This window comes from Urocampus carinirostris, chromosome 12, assembly GCF_059441175.1.
Source record: "Urocampus carinirostris isolate Australia breed hairy pipefish chromosome 12, RoL_Ucar_1.0, whole genome shotgun sequence".
Taxonomy (NCBI): Eukaryota; Metazoa; Chordata; class Actinopteri; order Syngnathiformes; family Syngnathidae; genus Urocampus; species Urocampus carinirostris.
The window spans coordinates 38,783,337-38,803,366 of NC_142360.1; the positions used below are offsets into that span (position 1 = coordinate 38,783,337).

The following is a 20,030-nucleotide window of genomic DNA, read 5'->3' on the forward strand; positions in this document are numbered from 1 at the left end:
GAGGAAACCGGAGTGCCTGGAAGAAACCCACGCAAGCTCGGGGAGAACATGCAAACTCCACACAGGAGGTTTGATCTCATGGCCTCAGAACTGTGCCGCACACGCGCTAACCACTGCTCCGCCGTGCTGCAAGTGAAAACATATTACATTGGAACCTCGGTTCTTGACCATAATCCGTTCCAGAACCCTGTTCGAAAACTGATTTGTTCGATCACCGAAATCATTTTTCCCATTAAAAATAATGTAAATCGTTTTAATCCGTTCCAACACCCAGAATGTTTACCTTGAATGTTTAACGTAAACATAAAGCTAACCCAGGCCAATCGTACGTTCGCGTTATCGTAATCTTCTGTACGAAAGATTACGCTAACATGAACGTGTAAAAATAAAAAAAATCAGGTCGTTTACAAGTCATTTAGCACCCGGGTCTCCACAAAAAGTGGTGAGCGGTTCATTGCAAAGGGGGTTCCGTTCCAACACCCTCAACGTTGGGCTCCGTTCCAACACCCTGAATGTTTAACGTAAACTCAAAGCTAACCCAGGCTAATCGTACGTTCGCGTTATCGTAATCTTATGAATATGATTTCTTACCTTTGGGGTGGTCAGCAGAAGGCGCTCGCACACCACCTTCATATTTGGCTATTATTTCTTTCTTAAATGCAATATTTGTACGCACTACTTTTCTTTTTTCACCTGTAGCAACTTTGCCGCTTGCACTGACTTTCTTCGGAGGCATAATAAGGGGCTAAAACACCCGTACGCCGCTCAGCATCGCACCCTAGCGTACGCACTCACGCATTACTGGCGTTCGAACTCCGATTTTTTGACCGAACAGCGAAGCAAGAATTTCTCAAAATTTTTGGTCGGACGCCGATTTGTTCGAACTGAGAGGCGTTCGAAAACCGAGGTTCCACTGTAGTTATTTTCGTTATCTCGGTTTAACCATACGGATATGTACTTACTGGGTACACATTTCCTTAATGCTTGTCTTTCATAATTCAGTGACTTTTTTCCACCATTTAAAAATTTTTTTGACAGCAGCCAATTGTATTAGTGGTGGTCATGAGGTTTTCTTCTGAATGACTGGGCAGTGTTTAGACACCAAAGTATGCAGGGATAAGCTGACTGCGTTGACAGCTGTGAAACTAAAGCCTCGTCCTTAGACATCTGTCAAATTGTGGGTGCCTAGTTTCTAAAATCGTACTTTTTTTTTAGATTACTGCTTCTCTTTTTTGCAGTTTATATCCATGTATTAACATGTTTGAAATGTTTTTGACTGCTCAGTGATATTTTTTTTCTAAAGTCATGTTTATTTGTATAGCCCTTAATCACAAGGAGTCTCAAAGGGCTGCACAGACCACAAATTATTATTGTAACACCATCCCCTGATCTAAAACCTACATGAGGGCAAAGAAAAACTCAAAAACCTCATGTCAAGTTTAAGACGCCCTTAATAACAAGGAGTCTGAAAGGGCTGCACAGACCACAGATAATTGCAAACTACCGTATTTTCCGCACTATAGGGCGCACCGGGTTATAGGGCGCACCCCCAAAAAATAGTTTTTGGTCCTATATCTTCCATAGATAAGGCGCACCGGATTATAAGGCGCTACAACGGGAATGTCGACAAAACAGTTAGATGATTCAGTCCAACTGATTACCCCCTTAACATTCCCAAAGCTTGCAAAGAAGCAAATACGTGTCGTAGACACGTGCGGATGCGGTGTCCGTACGATGTCACTCAAACGCATCGTTTCAAATATCATTCGGAAGGTTAAAGTCTTGGGATTCAAGAAATGCCAACCATTCCTTACTTTTTATTTTCTTTTTCGCTCGCAACTTTACTGTGCATATGACAATAAACACTTGGAATTGAGTTGAATTCACTCAACTCATCACAGCAACATCAAGATCGTTCTAAAACAAGATACCGGGAAACTATAAAGCCGCATAGCTCACCTAAGTTCTCAATAATGATACGCAACCATGGTCTTCTTACAACCGTGAGTGTAGTAAATCCAGGAGAGTAAAATATTTACAAATACAGACTAATAAAACATGTTTCTTAATGGCGTAGTTTAGCAAGCTTGCTATTCAGTCATCTTTTTCGGCTAATTGCAGGGTTTGTTTTGGCCCTCTAGCCTATCCGAGGCTCCGAATAACTTCAGCCAATAGTGATCGATTTAACTGATGATTGACACATCTTTTTCGGCCAATTGCAGGGTTTGTTTTGGCCCTCTAGCCTATCCGAGACTCCGAATAACTTCAGCCAATAGCGATAATTTAACTGATGATTGACACATCTTTTTTGGCCAATTGCAGGGTTTGTTTCGGCCCTCTAGCCTATCCGAGGCTCCGAATAACTTTAGCCAATAGCGATCGATTCAAATAATGGTTGACACATTGGTTAGCCAATGAAACGCCGGTATATAAATCCCAGCATACACCGCGGACTACTCCACGTTCGGGGGAAAATCGAGTCGGCGGCTGCTTGCCTTAGTTGCAAGACTTTGCGACTTAATATTGATCCTTATATAAGGCGCACTGTATTATGAGGCGCATGGTCAGCTTTTGAAAAAAATAAAGCCATCTCCTGATCTAAAACCTACTTGAGGGTAAGGAAAAACTCAAAAACCTCAGCGTGATGGAAATGAAAGAAACGCACATGAGGTCATCCCCCTTCCAGATGAACAGGATGAAAAGGATGTTGCAATAACAAATAATACACAGATATTGTCAACATGAAATATAAGTCATTTATAGTCCAGTCTCAGGCGTCTGTTGATGGAGAGATTGATGAGGAAATATTAGTAGAATTAGGCACAATTCCATCATCTTCGTGTCCTTCTCTGCCGTTTCGCCGATGTAGCTCCCTTAGCTTAGCACCATGGCCCGAGCGACAGCCTCGCTTTTGTTTGCGATCCCTACGCCGTCCCCGCCGCTTCGTTAGTGGGTTGGCCATCCTTGGAGATCCAGCAACCCTTTGTATTTTTTGCGGATATCAAGTTCCTCGCAACTATAGGTATTATCGGCCAAGCATGTGTGCACAAAAGGAAGCAAAATAGAAAATTAAATGAAGAGCTGTGAGCTGCTGCGTCCATGCGCGCCGCCGCCATCATCATCATCATAGATTTAAACCGTTCCACTGAGGTTGCAGATCCAATCTCAGAGGGCAGTTAGTGACATAGTCCTTTGGTTGTGTTTTACTGGTCTACTCCAGATCAATGTTCTTCAACCTGTATTTCAAAATCTAATTGCACTTAAGCACATACAAATGTCATAAAAAGTGACTTCATACAGCATGCCAAACACAGACTTGCTTGCATCCAATTTTTTCAAGACTGTATTTGTTCTATTTATAATGAATGAATGAAAACTTTATCTCGAACATTATGAAATAAAAACAGGACAAAAACAATGACTTGACAACAAAAATAATGTTAACATAACACGTTCGAAAAGGGGTAGTAAGAAGCAGACGCTTATTTTTACCTACCTTTTCATCTTCCCTATTAAATGCATTTTACAGATAGCTCCTCTTGTGTCTAACATAACAAATTCTCACGGATATACATATTACATAGGTCGGATATCAATAATTATAATAATAACAGTAGTCACATATTTTATACACTAATCATCGTAGTACCCATCTACTAACGTTATAATGCTACTCGTCACTAAATATCATTGTGACACCAATGATAACAACAACAATAGCAATAATAACAGTTAGGATATAATAATAGTAACAATAACAACAAGGTTAACTAGCAGTAGCTCAGGAGGTAGAGCGCTCGTCTTGGGATCAAGGGATCCCAGTTCGAATCCCGGCTCGTCCGTGTTACATGTCGAAGTGTCCTTGGGTAAGACACTGAACCCCTAATACCCCCAATAAGCAGGTTAGCGTCTTACATGGCTGCAAGGCCGCTATTGGGAAATGTGGAGCACATTGTAAAGCGCTTTGGGAAGTCATTGATTTAACAAGCCCTATATAAATGCAGATAATTTCATAGTTGTAAACGCAGTATTTCCCATCTCTATTATCACTCATACGCCATTTTCTTCATCTCTGTATTCTGCCAGTAATGTTTTTTTTGTATTTATATTTGAACACGTGAATAGTTGAACATTGTTTGATCTCGTTTTGTAAATTATCCCGAAGTTTCTTCTGATCTCCACACACAGACACACACATACTTTTCCTGGTGGTTCTCACCCTTGGGATTTTGAATTTACCACAGCCCCTTAAGTTATAACTTCCCTCTTTCCGAGTGAATAATTTTTTGATATTTTCTGGCACTGTGTTTTTGTTGATCATCTTAACACACCCCAAACCTCACGATAAGTGTTTAGGATCATCCTAGAGATGATACTTGGAGTACTTTGATCAGGAAAAGTCCAATTGGATCCATGAACAAGTTATTAGCTGTTCTTCTTTTAAGATATTTTTCCTAACCTTTTTCTTAATTTTCAGAACCGCATGGAGGAGAGCAAAGCTCTGTTTAGGACCATCATCACATATCCTTGGTTTCAAAACTCCTCCGTCATCCTCTTCCTCAACAAGAGGGACCTTCTGGAGGAGAAGATCATGTACTCTCACCTGGTGGATTACTTCCCGGAGTTTGATGGTACTGCTTTTTTTTCTTCACCAGTGAAATGAAACTGTTATTATTTTATTTTAAGTTGGTTATTGGAACCATTTTGATATGCTGTCAAATGGTTCCAATAACCAACTTATAAAATATGGAGGGAATATAAAATAAGGAGGGAAGAAAAAATTGTGAGGTGCAAAGATGAATTTTTCATCCTATAGTGACACTTTGTGGCTGGAACGGTAAACTACAGGACATTTAAAATATTTTTTTCCATCAATTTTTCAAACGGTTTATTTTTTTAAATAATCATTTATTGTTAATATCCCTACCAATCTAATTAAGGAACTATTCACTTTAGCAATTTTAGGGGTCAATATTGATCAATGTATATGGGTACTTTATTTTGAAAAATGATTATTATTGTGATAAAAATGATGTAATTTATTGGCTCGTCCAAATTGTCTCTGAGTTGTCTGTCCCTGTGTGCCCTGCGACTGGCTGGCAAGCGGTTCAGGGTGTCCCCTGCCCACTGCCTGAAATAGCTGGGTTGGGCTCCAGCACTCCCGCGACCCTACTGAGGATAAGCGGTAAGGCAGATGAGATGAGATTCTTAATATAATGCATCAAAGCAAGTGAGCCGTTTGGGAGCCGTGCTCTCTTTAATGAGTTGAGCCGAAAAAGACAGTTTTCTAAAAAGGGACGGACTTCCTTTCACTACACAACTACCACGTGCAGAAGATGGATTATCTTTCACCCTATTAAAATTCTATATACAACAAGTTAGTTCCAAAAATCTGAATAAATAATATTTGGTCAGGTTAGACTTGTGATAAAAAAATCAAATTAATGTATACTATTTATATAGCTCTTTTGTCAGATACAATTAGTGATTTTTGTTCTCTCAAAATAACAAAAAACAAGTTGGATTTGATTTGATTACAAATTTTCCGTAGTTTACCAAGTCAGTTTATCGCAAATTACAAAATAAGCATTTTCTATGAAAACAACAAAAAGTTTGAAAAAGAATAACTGGAGTGTTATACTCATCCTAGTGAGGGGTGGGCAGATTCAACAACAAGCAACTTTAGGTTTGAACATGTTAGGGGTTGATCCACGAGGAAAAACAAGTTTATTTAATTTCTTGTATGTGCCGGTACATAGTCTTGAATCCGATACCTCTGCAATAAATAAGGAGAGAGAAAAAAATGACAGAAGCCTATCTGATTTTTTACGATTTACATGTACAAGTTATATTTAATTGTATAATTGTTCATAAAAGGACCATTTCATCCAATTGGTTTAAAAATGCTCCTAATTTATAAACAAATGTATTTATAGATATGAGCTTTATGAAATGGAATTGAATGAAAAAGGCTTTTCGTACGTTTCTGTACATATGTATTGTGATTTGGGTCAGCGATCTTTATCAATTGATCAATCATTGCACAAATATGGTAGTACTAAGATTCCTCGGTTTTCAGTTTATGGGTACCGAAACCACCCGCAAAAGTGAAAATATGTGAAGTAGCGTCGCACCTTCATACAAGCTTCAACAAGATAACAGTAGATTCACAAATAATACATAATTGCAGTTAAATGGATGCTTCTATTGTCTTTATATAAAAATAAAACGAAATTGGAGAGCTTCTTTCAGTGTATGAGAGCAATTTGATTCCTTGCTCTCTTGCTCACTGTCTGTCTGTGTCTGCCTGTCTGTCTGTCTCTTGTCTGTCTCTCTGTGTCTCTCTCTCTCTCTGTCTGTATGTCTCCGTCTGTCTGTCTGTCTCTTTGTCGGTCCCTCTCTGTCTGTCGGTCCCTCTCTGTCTGTCTCTCTCCCTCTGTCTGTGTCTCTGTCTGTCTCTCTGTCTCTGTCTGTCTCTCTGTGTCTCTCTCTCCCTCTGTCTGTCTCTCTGTCTGTGTCTCTGTCTGTCTCTCTGTCTCTGTCTGTTTCTTTGTGTCTCTCTCTCTCTGTCTGTCTCTCTGTCTCTCTGTCTCTGTCTGTCTCTCAGTGTCTCTCTCTCTCTCTCTGGATGTCTGTCTCTCTGTCTCTATGTCTCTGTCTGTCTGTCTCTCTGTCTCTATGTCTCTGTCTGTCTTTCAATGTCTCTCTCTCTGTCTCCGTCTGTCTGTCTGTCTCTTTGTCCGTCCCTCTCTGTCTGTCTCTCTCCCTATGTCTGTGTCTCTGTCTGTCTCTTTGTGTTTGTCTCTCTGTCTCTGTCTGTCTCTCAGTGTCTGTCTGTCTGTCTGTCTCTTTGTCTGTCCCTCTCTATCTGTCTCTCTCCCTCTGTCTGTGTCTCTGTCTGTCTCTCTGTCTCTGTCTCTTTGTCTGTCTCTCTGTGTCCCTCTGTCTGTCTGTCTCCGTCTGTCTGTCTCCGTCTGTCTGTCTGTCTCTTTGTCGGTCCCTCTCTGTCTGTCGGTCCCTCTTTGTCTGTCGGTCCCTCTCTGTCTGTCGGTCCCTCTCTGTCTGTCGGTCCCTCTTTGTCTGTCGGTCCCTCTCTGTCTGTCGGTCCCTCTCTGTCTGTCGGTCCCTCTCTGTCTGTCGGTCCCTCTTTCTCTGTCTGTCTGTCTCTCTTTCTCTGTCTGTCTCTCTGACTGTGTCTCTCTCTGTCTTTCTGTCTCTCCTCTGTCTCTCTCTCTTTCCTCTGTCGCACTCACGAACATATTCTCTCTCACACACACACACACTGTTATGTTAGGGTGGATAAGTGATTGAGTGAGTCGGCAAGGCCTGCGAAAAAAATGAGTTGTATACTGCTTTGTGGTTTTTCACTTTTCGGGAGTGGTTCCGATCACCATTAACCCCGTTAACTGAGGGGTTTCCTTATATAAAATCAGATGAAAAGCCATTCCCGAAACTTAACATTCCAACATAAAAATAAACCAAACTATTTCACCAAGTGGCGCCGTCCTCGTTTCCCCCAGGCCCTCAACGCGATCCCCTCGCCGGCCGCGAGTTCATCCTGAAAATGTTTGTGGACTTGAACCCGGACAGCGACAAGATCATCTACTCCCACTTCACCTGCGCCACCGACACGGAGAACATCCGCTTCGTCTTCGCCGCCGTCAAAGACACCATCCTGCAGCTCAACCTCAAAGAGTACAACCTGGTGTGAAGCGTGACGGGAAACGGAGTCCGAGGAGCGAGAGGCACACAGGAACACATTTCACACGCATCGTATTCTCCACTTTAGGAAGGCACACGTCTGCATGGAACACGGATCATCGGCTTTGCTCTACACTCGCTATCTCTTTTATTGTGTTCCCCGTGTTGATCATTACGCTCGTGACGTGAACCTCTCCAGGGGAGAATTAACGGTCGAACCTGGTATACTATCGTCGCTGTCAAAGACTTTAGGGTTCAAAGGGCTCTCTCTCCCTCCGCGAGTACGCCGCGCATGCCGTGCACAAATCGCAGTGTGCTCATCTTAAGGAATATAATATCGGTCGGTGTTTCAAAATAAAAGGAAAAGAATGCCCTCCAGTTTCAGAGTGCCCGCGCTCTGTTGAATGTAAATAGTTTTGCTTACACATAGATGACTTATCTACTTTTTGCCTACTTTGTGACCATAGGGGCTACACTCGAAAGGATTGTAACCCAGGACGCACATACACACCTCCCCCTCTTTGGCTTTTTAAGTGTTAATACCCCTTTAAGAAGGCAGGCGGCGCTACCGCGACTTTAATTGAGAATCGCTCCGTACGTGCATCGCCAAAACGACATTTTTTGGGTTGTAAATATAACGTTGCCAGTATTCCTTCCTAGAGAGCAGGAATCCGGGCTGCCGAGCGGTACACTGGCTCTCGAGATCTTTTTCTGCCGGTAGGAAGTCGTCGCTTCTCTAGAACTCCAGAAGCAGTTTGAATCTTGCGGAGTTTGATTTATCGGAGTTGTGCGTTTCATGCCGGTTCTCCGACCACACAAGAAAGTGTTTCGGAATGGTCAGGAATGACAGTGTTTCTTAACCGTTAATGTATAGTACAGGGGTGGCGAACACATTTGACACAAAGAGCCTACATTTTTAAATGAGAGAGTCAAAGAGCCACACCACGCACTGACCCGCCATGACAGACACACACACACGATTGAAAACATATTATTTCCCATAACACATAATACTACCGTATTTTCCGCACTGTAGGGCGCACCGGGTTATAGGGCGCACCCCCAAAAAATAGTTTTTGGTCCTATATCTTCCATAGATAAGGCGCACCGGATTATAAGGCGCTACAATGGGAACGTGGACAAAACAGTCAGATAGTTCAGTCCAACTTATTACCCCCTTAACATTCCCAAAGCTTGCAAAGACGCAAATACGTGTCTCGGACATGTACGGAAACAGTGTCCGTACAATGTCACTCAAATGCATCGTTCCATCATTTGGAAGGTTAAAGTCTTGGGATTCAAGAAATGCCAACCATTCCTTAGTTTCTATTTTCTTTTTCGCTCGCAACTTGACTGTGCATATGACAATAAACACTTGGAATTGAGTTGAATTCACTCAACTCATCACAGCAACTTCAAGATCGTTCTAAAACAAGATACCGGGAAAATATAAACCCGCTTAGCTCACCTAAGGTCTCACGTTCAATAATGATACGCAACCATGGTCTTCTTACAACCGTGAGTGTAGTAAATCCAGGAGAGTCAAATATTTACAAATACAGACTAATGAAACATGTTTCTTTATGACGTAGTTTAGCAAGCTTGCTAGTCAGTCATCTTTTTCGGCCAATTGCAGGGTTTGTCTTGGCCCTCTAGCCAATCCGAGGCTCTGAATAACTTCAGCCAATAGCGATCGATTTAACGGATGATTGACACATCTTTTTCGGCCAATTGCAGGGTTTGTTTCGGCCCTCTAGCCTATCCGAGGCTCCGAATAACTTCAGCCAATAGCGATCGATTCAAATGATGATTGACACATTGGTTAGCCAATGAAACGCCGGTAAATAAATCCCAGCATACACCGCGGACTACTCCACGTTCGGGGGAAAATCGAGTCGGCGGCTGTTGCGTAAGTTGCGAGACCTTGCGATTTTAATGTTGACCCATATATAAGGCGCACTGTATTATAAGGCGCATGGTCAGCTTTTGAAAAAAATTAAGACTTTTAGGTGCGCCTTATAGTGCGGAAAATACGGTATTTCCATTTTGCTTTGCATTTTGCCATTTTGACCGTGAGGGTAACAGTCTGCACGCTCATGAAATGTTTACTCAATTTCCCGGCATTAGACGTCACCTACGCAGATCAGTTATGTGTCCGTAGCAGCACAAAAACAACCAATCTGCCAAATTAATTTCAAAATATTATTTATTGTTTGTTATTAACTCTGATGGATTCTAATGTGTTTTAAGAGGGGGGATGAAATCTAAACATGAAATGAGGTAAAGTGACACAGTATATAGAAAATATGATGAGGCAAAGAGCCGCATTCTGATTGGCCGCGTGTTCGCCACCCCTGGCATAGCACGAGGACAAAAATGTAACGTGAAATACATATTTGGACTCCAAAAGTGGCATGTTTATACAATCATCGAAGCCGCATCCTCTTCTTTTCTAGTTATAGCATTCAGTGCCATTGGCGGTTATAAGCGTCACACTCAATGTTCCCTCTAATCTTCCGCGGGTCTGAGCTTTCACACAAAGTCGGTGAGCAACGCTTGAAACAACAGTGAGCAACGGCAATCCCAAGTGTGGCAACTAAGTCATTATCAAACATGTTCAAAAGTTTCAGGCAATGCAAAATTATTTTTCACTTTTGAATGAATTGACTAATGTATTATTGCAAAGGTTGTACGGCCTACAAACGTCATTTGTTTTTACAATTCTTTCACAAGATTTCCATTTCTTTTATTCCTGGTATCTTTTGTTACACAATACTAACATTTTTGGGGGCTTATTGAGTCGGTTGCACGATACACAACTGTATTTAATCACATTTTTTAGTGGAAGTACAATGTTGGCAACAAGATTCACTTGATATCATTGAAAGTTATTTGAATGCTACACAAACTTTTTCTTCTTCTTTTCTAATTTTTTTTTATTCCTTTAAAAATATCTTGTGTTTATTTTTTCCCTAGCTGTTACTTTTTTTCTTGCTTTTTTGTTATCTATTACCTTATTTCCTTTATTTGTTTTTTCCTGAATTGTTTCTGCTCTTTTTTTCTCTTTTTCTCTCCTTTTGTTTCTTTTTTTCTCAGCTTTTCACTAGTTTTTTATTTTGGTATTTTTTTTATTTTTTGTTCTATTTCCCCCCCTTCCTTTAAGTCATTGTGTGCATAATTTTACAAAATATTTGGTCAAATAGGGATTAAAGAAGCAAAAACAACCTGAAGAGCCGTTTGGCACCCAAAAGAGACGGTTCTTTTTAGTGAGCCGAGCCGAAGAAGCCGGTTCTCGACAAACTCTACTGACTTTACTCAACTTTGTTCTACTTCGACATGGACTTCCAAATACCACATTTAGAACACAACGTCGGGGTAACCCATGTATTTTTACCTTCATGCACTGTAACTTTGACTTAATTCGCGTCTTAATTAGCAATTTCGAGCCCTGATTTTTGTGAGCTGGCTAGATTTTCTTGTGCGCAGAAAAGCTCTGGGTAGTGCGCAATTGCGCACACACGCAGCTTAGAGGGAACATTGGTCACACTACCTTATTCATTTAAATTTGCTGTCAGTGGAGTTCCTTTCTTGGAAAAGCGGACCCATTCGAACACATTGCTAGTGGTAGTAATAGTACAGTAGTAGTTGTGTTGTCAGTTCGGCTTTTCATACAACCGCATTTCTCCGTTTTTTTCCAATCGGCACGTTTGCTCAACTACTCCGAAGCGGTGGATTTCTTGAGGTTTTTTTGTTTTTTTTTTCGTTTCCGTCCATACGGGTCACTGATCCGTGGGAGCTCCTCAAGGAGACTGTGGCTTTTATACTGCTGTAAAATATCCAAGCTATTTTAACGGAGAAGACGTGTTTTATCTTTCTAACGTTTAGCCGTCCGTTTTTGAAAACGCCCGGAAACGGCGGCACACGCTCTGTTTTTCGGGTCGGCGCTTTATGCATAAATTTAAAAAAATGACAAAAAAAAAAGGAAAATCAAAAACACATCTCGTGGTTGAATATTTACTGTCGAAGCATTCTTGGAACTTTTTTGTAATTTCAAAAGCGGGAACATGTTGACTGTTGGTACCGATCCCATATCGCGTCGTTTTTATAGAGCGGGGTTCCCAAAACTGGCATTTGGTCGGGATGTTTCCTTGCGTTTGATTTCTCTGGAAGGGCTTTGTAATGTGTTTCAGCTAGGGCTGCACGATTTTGGAGGGAAAAATGTTCATTGAGGTTTTTCAGATTTTGCAGTATTCGAGTCAAAGAAAAGAACAGACCTACACTTGAAGTGCAACAAAAATAAACAGTAAACCATATCATAAAATAACAATCTTCCTTAAACAATATAAAGTAATTCTAATAAATTAAAACAAACTCTCACAACCTGAGACAACTAATCAAATAACTATATACTACTGCACTTCAAGTATTTTGTGCACAACAAAATTCAATTGTAAAACAATATAAAGTGAGTTTCACGATAGAGAATAAATCACAATCTCGAGTCAGACAACCGCTCAAGTAGACCTATGCTACTGTACTTCAAGTATTGTGTTCACAACAAAAATCAATTGTAAAACAATATAAAGTGAGTTTCACGATCTAGAATAAATCACAATCTCTAGTCAGACAACCGCTCAAGTAGACCTATGCTACTGTACTTCGTGTTTTCACGCAACAAAAGTAAACAGTTCAATAATACAAAGTGTGTTTAACGCTGCAGTGTAAAATACATGAATCAAACTCTCACAGCATAAAACACCGGTCAAGTAGAAATAGGGAACTACACTTCAAATATTCTGTTTACGACAAAAGTCAACAGTAAAACAAACTATCCAATCCCTCTCTCTATGTGATGTTATGTCCTTAGTAACATAAGAACTGCATTACCCTTAATGCAACATTGTTACTAAGCAAGCGAGGGCTGTCCACTAATGTTTACAGTTGTATGTTATGGTTTACTTGCGTGTGACACGAAAGTAACACACTGCTTTTGACCGTCGGTAAGGGCGTTGTAACGGCGGAAACTCAAATTTGTTAAAAAGTCTAATATTATCATTAGGCCGGCACGGTGGATAAGTGGGGAGCGCTTCCGCGGCGTGTTTCTGAGGTCATGGGATCAAATCCAGCCTTTCTGTGCAGAGTTTGCATGTTCTCCCTGTGCCGGCACTCCGGTTTCCTCCCACGTTCCAATAACATGCATGTCAGGTTAATTAGCCGGTCCAAATTGTCCCTTGGTGAGAATGAGCGAGTGAGTTGTATGTCTCTGTGTGCTCTGCCCACTGCCTGAAGATAGCTGGGATGGGCTCCAGCTCCCCCGCGACCCTACTGAGGATAAGCGTGCAGATAATGGATCAAAATGAGCTTCAGCACTAGTAACTGAGGAAGGGAGACAAATTTTGAGTAGTATATTCATATTCAGGGCAGAGCGTGTGCGGCACGGTTCTGAGATCCTGAAATTGAATCCTCCTGTGTGGAGTTTGCATGTTCTCCCTGTGCTTGCGTGGGTTTCCTCCGGGCACGCTGGTTTTCTCCCAACATTCCAAAAACATGCATGTCAGGTTAATTGGCCGTTCTAAATTGTCCCTAGGTAATAATGAGTCTTTGTGTGCCCTGCGACTGGCTGGCAACCAGTGTAGGGTGTCCCCTGCCCACTGCCTTAAGATAGCTGGGATGGGCTCCAGCTCCCCCGTGACCCTACTGAGGATAAGCGGTGCAGATAATGGATCAAAATTAGCCTCAGCACTAGTAAACTGGGGGAGGGAGACGATTTTTGAGTAGTATATTCATATCCATATGGGACACAGACTCTGGCTTTATTATTATTATTACTAAGCATACATCACAGAGTAAATTAAAATGTGCTGAAAAATTAGCAGATTTGGCGGTTTTGTTGAATTTTGTCTTGATATATATGGTGTGGCTCAGTTGTACTCAAAAAAAAAATCAAAATATGTTTGCATGGTTCATAAAAGGTTCCTGATCCCTAGTTTACAAAACCGCACCACGTCACTCGAAATATCTCATCTCATCAGCTGCACCGCTTATCCTCAGTAGGGTCGCGGGGATGCTGGAGCCCAACCCAGCAATCATCGGGCAGGGGACACCCTGGACTGGTTGCCAGCCAATCGCAAGGCACACGGGGACAGACCCAGTCACACCTAAGGACAATTTGGACCGGCCAATTCACCTGAAATGCATGTTTTTGGAATGTGGGAGGAAACCGGAGTGCCCGGAGGAGAAACCACGCAAGCACGGGGAGAACATACAAACTCCGCCCAGTAAGTCTGGTAGCTGGATTTGAACCCACACAGGAGGTTCCCGAGACTTTCGAACTGTAACCACTGCCCCGCCGTGCTGCCCGGTTTTGTTGTATTTTGTCTTAATATATATAAACAAATCTTGATGTTTTCTTGTACAGTTCATAAAAGGTTGTCAATCCCGCACGACGTCACCGGAAATATCGATTTCGCTTAATCGTGCGGCCCTAGAGTTTCCCTTTCCATTTTTTGCATGGATCCAGGTGAGGAAGCCCCGCTCTATGGCTTTTAATGCATCATTCAGGTGAGTTGTCATCACTTTATCACAAGGGCTACTATTAGCAGCTTTGGTGGGTGGCGGTGCTGTGCAGTTTTCGGGGTGAAAGGGGGGGGGCACGTAAAACCACAGGCGCCTATACGTGACATTCCTGTCGGCTTTTTTTTTTTCTCGTTCACATTTTGCCTTTTCAGCGAGCATCTCAACTCAATCGCTTTTTTTTTTTTCATTTCCATCCGTCGTCACCGTTTTGGCGTTTTTTCGTGATATTTTCCTCCCGACCTTCGAACGATTCGATATACCGGAAGATCTGAAAAGGTCGGAGCGATGGACGAATATTCCTGCCGATGTTGGCACTCGTGACGTTCAATTGATACTCTTTCTTGCAGGAAATCATTGAAGTTGGTCAGGGGTGGGCAAACTATGGCCCGCAGGGCACACGAGGCCCGTCCGCCTTTTCCATCGGGCCCGCCAAACGGAAATGGTCCAAAAATATGTTTATCATAAAAGGTACTATGAATAAAAATTGTTGTTTTGGTGCCACTCTAGTCCCCGGTGTCCCTTTTTGCATCACTGGTGTCACACGTGCGGCCCTCGGGCCCACCTTTGGTTTGAATAGGGCCGGCGGCCCCGCCTTAGGAGGAGCGCAAGAGAAAAATGAGTTAGGTAACATGTTAAAAATGTCCGGAAAGTGCATGACAGCAGCGACGCCCCCAGCCTGTAAACTAGTCCAGAAAGTCTATGACGGCCACGACGCAGCTTCCCATCTCTGCCACCTGGTCCGTGCAGGCGTTCACATGCATCAGGTCAAACGCCGGTCCGCTGACTCATCTCAAATCGTCCTTCTCCTTCGTATCACCACCAGGCGGGCAGTCGGAAAAAGACGGGACAATACAGAATATGAGGTGGGCATCAATCATAAGCTTTGGAATAGAAGTGTGTCTTAAGCCTTAATTTAAAAACTTCCATTGAAGAGACATCAGCGGGGAAATGTCTAGTACAGAAAAGTAACACATGTGTCCACCGCTCACAATCTCAATCAACTAGCTAGTAAATGGTCTGTATTTCTATAGCGCTTTTCAAGTCTTTGAAGACCTCCCAAAGTGCTTTACAATGTGCTTCACACTTACCCATTCACACACACACACACACACCGATAGCAACATCGGCTGTGCAAAGCCACTACCTGCTTATCAGGAGCATTGGGGATTCAGTGTCTTGCCCTAGGACACTTCACCGTCTGCAATGAGGAACGAGAATTGCGCTCCTCACCCTGCAACTGAAGGCACTCCACATAGTGTGCACGTGCAATTGAGATGTGTCCCAATACTCTCAAGACCGAGGAAGAAGTCACAAGATAACCACTTCAGATGGAAGGAGGTCGGGACCTGACTTTGAAAGAAGTGACTTCCCAGAAGACTTAACGAATTCTCAATATCTACATATAACACGGAAGAGCCGGGAATCGAACCTGCGACCTTTTGATCACAAGACGAGCACTCGACTTCCTGAGCTCATGCCGCCCTGAAGTCCATGTTGATTACGAAGTACGACGAAAATCACACATAAATTGGCTTATTGCAAGGAACCTGCTTATTGGGGCATTAGGGATTCAGTGTCTTGCCCAAGGACACTTCGACATATAACACGGAGGATCCGGGAATCGAACCTGAGACATCTTGCTCCCAAGACGAGCGCTCTACCTTGATCCCAAGATGAGTCTTTTTTTCATGTAGTCGCAATACTTAGTCTGTCTATCACTTTCTCACATCTCAAGGGATGGGAGAGCTTAAGGCACAGCAAGTGCACGGACTGTTGTGATTGGACGAGCTTCCGAATTATAGTCAGTACTGTCACGGTTGCTATGGCGACCAATTGGGGCCAGCTGCGGCTCGTTGACCGATTGGCTTCCCTTCTATTTAAGCTCAGTACTCTCACTCACCCTTTGTCAGTCCGTCAACCAACGTCTTCCCCACAAGACGTGGGTTTTGACTATGTCCGGTTTCCTTCCTGTGTTTCCTCTCTGGTATCGTTCCTGTCTGTGTTTGTACTGTTTATTATTATCTCCAGTTTTCGTTCCCGTCTATTTTTTACCTGTTTTATTTCGATATCCTGTTTTGATATCAATCCTGTCTGTCCCGTCCTGTCCGGTATCGACCCCATCTGTCCGATATCTGCTCGGGCAACTGGTATCGACTGTCGGCCTCTGGCTTCCTGTCATCGCCTGCCAGACTGCTGCCTAATGTGCATGACTCCGAATTTCCCGTAAAATAAAAGGCTTGTGTGAGAAACCGCACGCGTTTGGGTCCTGATCCTGATCTTACTCAATAGGGACAGTGGGAATCTTGTTCATCCATTCATGCGTGTCACTGATCAGGTGTTAAGGGTGTCATAGTCACTCCCGCAGTTTACCTCCACTTCATTAAATTGATTTGACATTCGGAGGACTTGGCAGAAATCATTGCGTCATCAACTGCCGTGTGACTTCGGAATGCTTTGCTTTACTTAAACCAGGGGTGTCAAAGATGAAACCCGCAGGCCCGCCATCAGTTTGTATCCGGCCTGTGAGACAACACTGAGAGAAATGCAAGAGAAAAATGAGCTGCAGTTTCGAACATGTCCACTAGATGTTGCTAAATCCAAGCACCATTCACAAAACAACTAGAGCTGTATTTCTCTCCTCCTCTGTCTCTTTTTTCTCTCTCTGAAAGCAGTTGCTGTTTCTTTGTCTCCCTTTTGCTCTCTTTGTCTCAATTTTTGTAGCCTCTTTGCCGTTTGCTTTCTCTCTCACTTTGTCTCACCCTCTCTTTCACTCCTCTTCTATCACAGTTCACTCTTTTTTTTCTATATTTTTCTCTCTCTCTTTCTGCTCTTTGTCGTCTTTTTTCTCTTTCTTCGCTCTTTTTGTCTGTTATTCTCACTCTCTTTGTCTCACTCTTTTCTCTTTCTTTCTCTTCCCCTCTCTCCTTTTCACCTCTGTTTTCTCTTCTCATTTTATGTTGTTCTTTCTTCCTTTGTCTCTATCTTTCTATTTCTTTCACTTTCTTTTTTTTCTCTCCCTCTCTCCTGTTGTTTTTCTCTTCTTTTTCTCCCTCTGTCTATTTCTCTTGCTTTTTTGTTTTCATCTCCCTTTCTTACTCATTTCTCCCTTTCCTTCTCTATCTTTCTGTTTCTTTCACTTTCTTTTTTTTTTCTCTCTCTCTCCTGTTGTTTTTCTCTTCTTTTTCTCCCTCTGTCTATTTCTCTTGCTTTTTGTTTTCATCTCCCTTTCTTACTCTTTTCTCCCTTTCCTTCTATCTTTCTGTTTCTTTCACTTTCTTTTTTTTCTCTCCCTCTCTCCTGTTGTTTTTCTCTTCTCTTTCTCCCTCTGTCTATTTCTCTTGCTTTTTTGTTTTCATCTCCTTTCTTACTCTTTTCTCTCTTTCCTTCTCTCTTTCTTTCTCTCTCTTCCCCTCTCTCCCTTTCTCTTCTTTTCACCTCTGTTTTCTCCTCTCATTTTATGTTGTTCTTTCTTCCTTTGTCTCTATCTTTCTGTTTCTTTCACTTTCTTTTTTTCTCTCCCTCTCTCCTGTTGTTTTTCTCTTCTCTTTCTCCCTCTGTCTATTTCTCTTGCTTTTTTTTGTTTTCATCTCCCTTTCTTACTCTTTTCTCTCTTTCCTTCTCTCTCTTTCTTTCTCTCTCTTCCCCTCTCTCCCTTTCTCTTCTTTTCACCTCTGTTTTCTCCTCTCATTTTATGTTGTTCTTTCTTCCTTTGTCTCTATCTTTCTGTTTCTTTCACTATTTTTTTTTCCCTCCCTCTCTCCTGTTGTTTTTCTCTTCTCTTTCTCCCTCTGTCTATTTCTCTTGCTTTTTTTGTTTTCATCTCCCTTTCTTACTCTTTTCTCCCTTTCCTTCTCTCTCTTCCCCTCTCTCCCTTTCTCTTCTTTTCACCTCTGTTTTCTCCTCTCATTTTATGTTGTTCTTTCTTCCTTTGTCTCTATCTTTCTGTTTCTTTCACTTTTTTTCCCTCCCTCTCTCCTGTTGTTTTTCTCTTCTCTTTCTCCCTCTGTCTATTTCTCTTGCTTTTTTGTTTTCATCTCCTTTCTTACTCTTTTCTCTCTTTCCTTCTCTCTCTTTCTTTCTCTCCCTTCCCCTCTCTCTCTTTCTCTTCTTTTCACCTCTGTTTTCTCCTCTCATTTTATGTTGTTCTTTCTTCCTTTGTCTCTATCTTTCTGTTTCTTTCACTTTTTTTTCTCTCCCTCTCTCCTGTTGTTTTTCTCTTCTCTTTCTCCCTCTGTCTATTTCTCTTGCTTTTTTGTTTTCATCTCCCTTTCCTTCTCTCTCTTTCTCTCTCTTTCTCTCTCTTACTATTTCCCTCTCTTTTTCTTTATTTCTCTTTAAAATACTAGTCTCCATGAGGTTTTTTTTCTACTAAGTGGCCCAAAGCTCAAATAAGTTTGACACCCCTGTATTAAACTGTTGGATGTGCCTGGTCCCCGCCAGTTCTGAGCCAGCCTGTGGGGAAAAAAACATAGTATTTTTAGAATAAAAGTTACAACTTGTAGTGCGGTATTTACAATCTAACATGGTGGTTCATATCTAAAAACGGAGGAAATCTGCTGCCCCACGGCCGCCATTGTTTGCCATATCCATTCTTCCTTCAAGAGAGCAACGAAAAAGGCTTTTGCATCAGCGATCCTCTTCAATATTTTGGATTGTTGTTAAATCAGGCACACACCATCGCGCGTATATTTTGCAACCACTTGAGATATTTTTACTTTGTGTACTCGTGAAAAGTACCGTATTTTCCGCACTATAAGGCGCACCGGGTTATAGGGCGCACCCCGAAAAAAATCGTTTTTGGTCCTATATTTTCCATACATAAGGCGCACCGGATTATAAGGCGCTACAATGGGAACGTGGACAAAACAGTCAGATGGTTCAGTCCAACTTCTTACCCCCTTAACATTCCCAAAGCTTGCAAATATGTGTCGAGAACACGTGCGGATGCGGTGTCCGTACGATGTCACTCAAATGCATCGTTCCGAAGGTTAAAGTCTTGGGATTCAAGAAATGCCAACCATTCCTTAGTTTCTACTTTCTTTTTCACTCGCAACTTTACTGTGCATATGACAATAAACACTTGGAATTGAGTTGAATTTAAAAATAGACACTCCATTCCATCCATTATCTGCACCGCTTATCACAGAAACATCGAGTTCAGTCTGAAACAAGATACAGGGATAATATAAAACCCGGAGTAGCTCACCGAAGTCGTTGTGTTCATAATAATGTGCAGCCAATGTCCTTTTATATCCGTGAGTGTAGTAAATCCAGGAGAGTAAAATATTTACAAATACAGTACGGAATAGTAAAATACTGTTTTCTCTATGGCGTCAACCCAACATGCTATTCACATTCATCTTTTTCGGCCAATTGCTTTGTTTTGCCCCTTTAGCCTATGAGAGCCTGTAAATGATAAAAAGGATCCGCCCCCTTGACCTCCGAATAACTTTAGCCAATAGTGATCGATTCAACTGATGATTGACACATCTTTTTCGGCCAATTGCAGGCTTTGTTTTGCCCCTTTAGCCTATGAGAGCCTGTAAATGATCAAAAGGATCCGCCCTTTGACCTCCGAATAACTTTAGCCAATAGTGATCGATTCAAATGATGATTGACACATTGGTTAGCCAATGAAACGCCGGTAAATAAATCCCAGCATGCACTGCGCTCTACTTCTTCTTCAGGGGGGTAATGGGAGTTGGCGTTTGCTTACTGTAGTTGCAAGACTTTGCGGCTTGATATTGATCCAT

The 20,030-nt window shown here is 42.1% G+C and overlaps 1 protein-coding gene across 3 annotated transcripts in view; it reads left to right on the top strand.

Annotated features, from left to right (window-relative positions):
• The window catches only part of LOC148355923 (guanine nucleotide-binding protein G(q) subunit alpha), a 64,089-nt gene extending 56,010 nt beyond the window's left edge, over positions 1-8,079 (top strand). For all 3 annotated transcript variants that reach the window (XM_088350202.1, XM_088350200.1, XM_088350201.1), the window contains 2 exons: positions 4,478-4,631; positions 7,521-8,079. In XM_088350202.1, the coding sequence (XP_088206328.1) occupies positions 4,478-4,631; positions 7,521-7,711 (345 nt within the window). In that variant the 3' untranslated portion in view covers positions 7,712-8,079. The remainder of the gene's footprint in view (positions 1-4,477; positions 4,632-7,520) is intronic.
• The last annotated feature ends 11,951 nt before the right edge of the window (positions 8,080-20,030 follow it).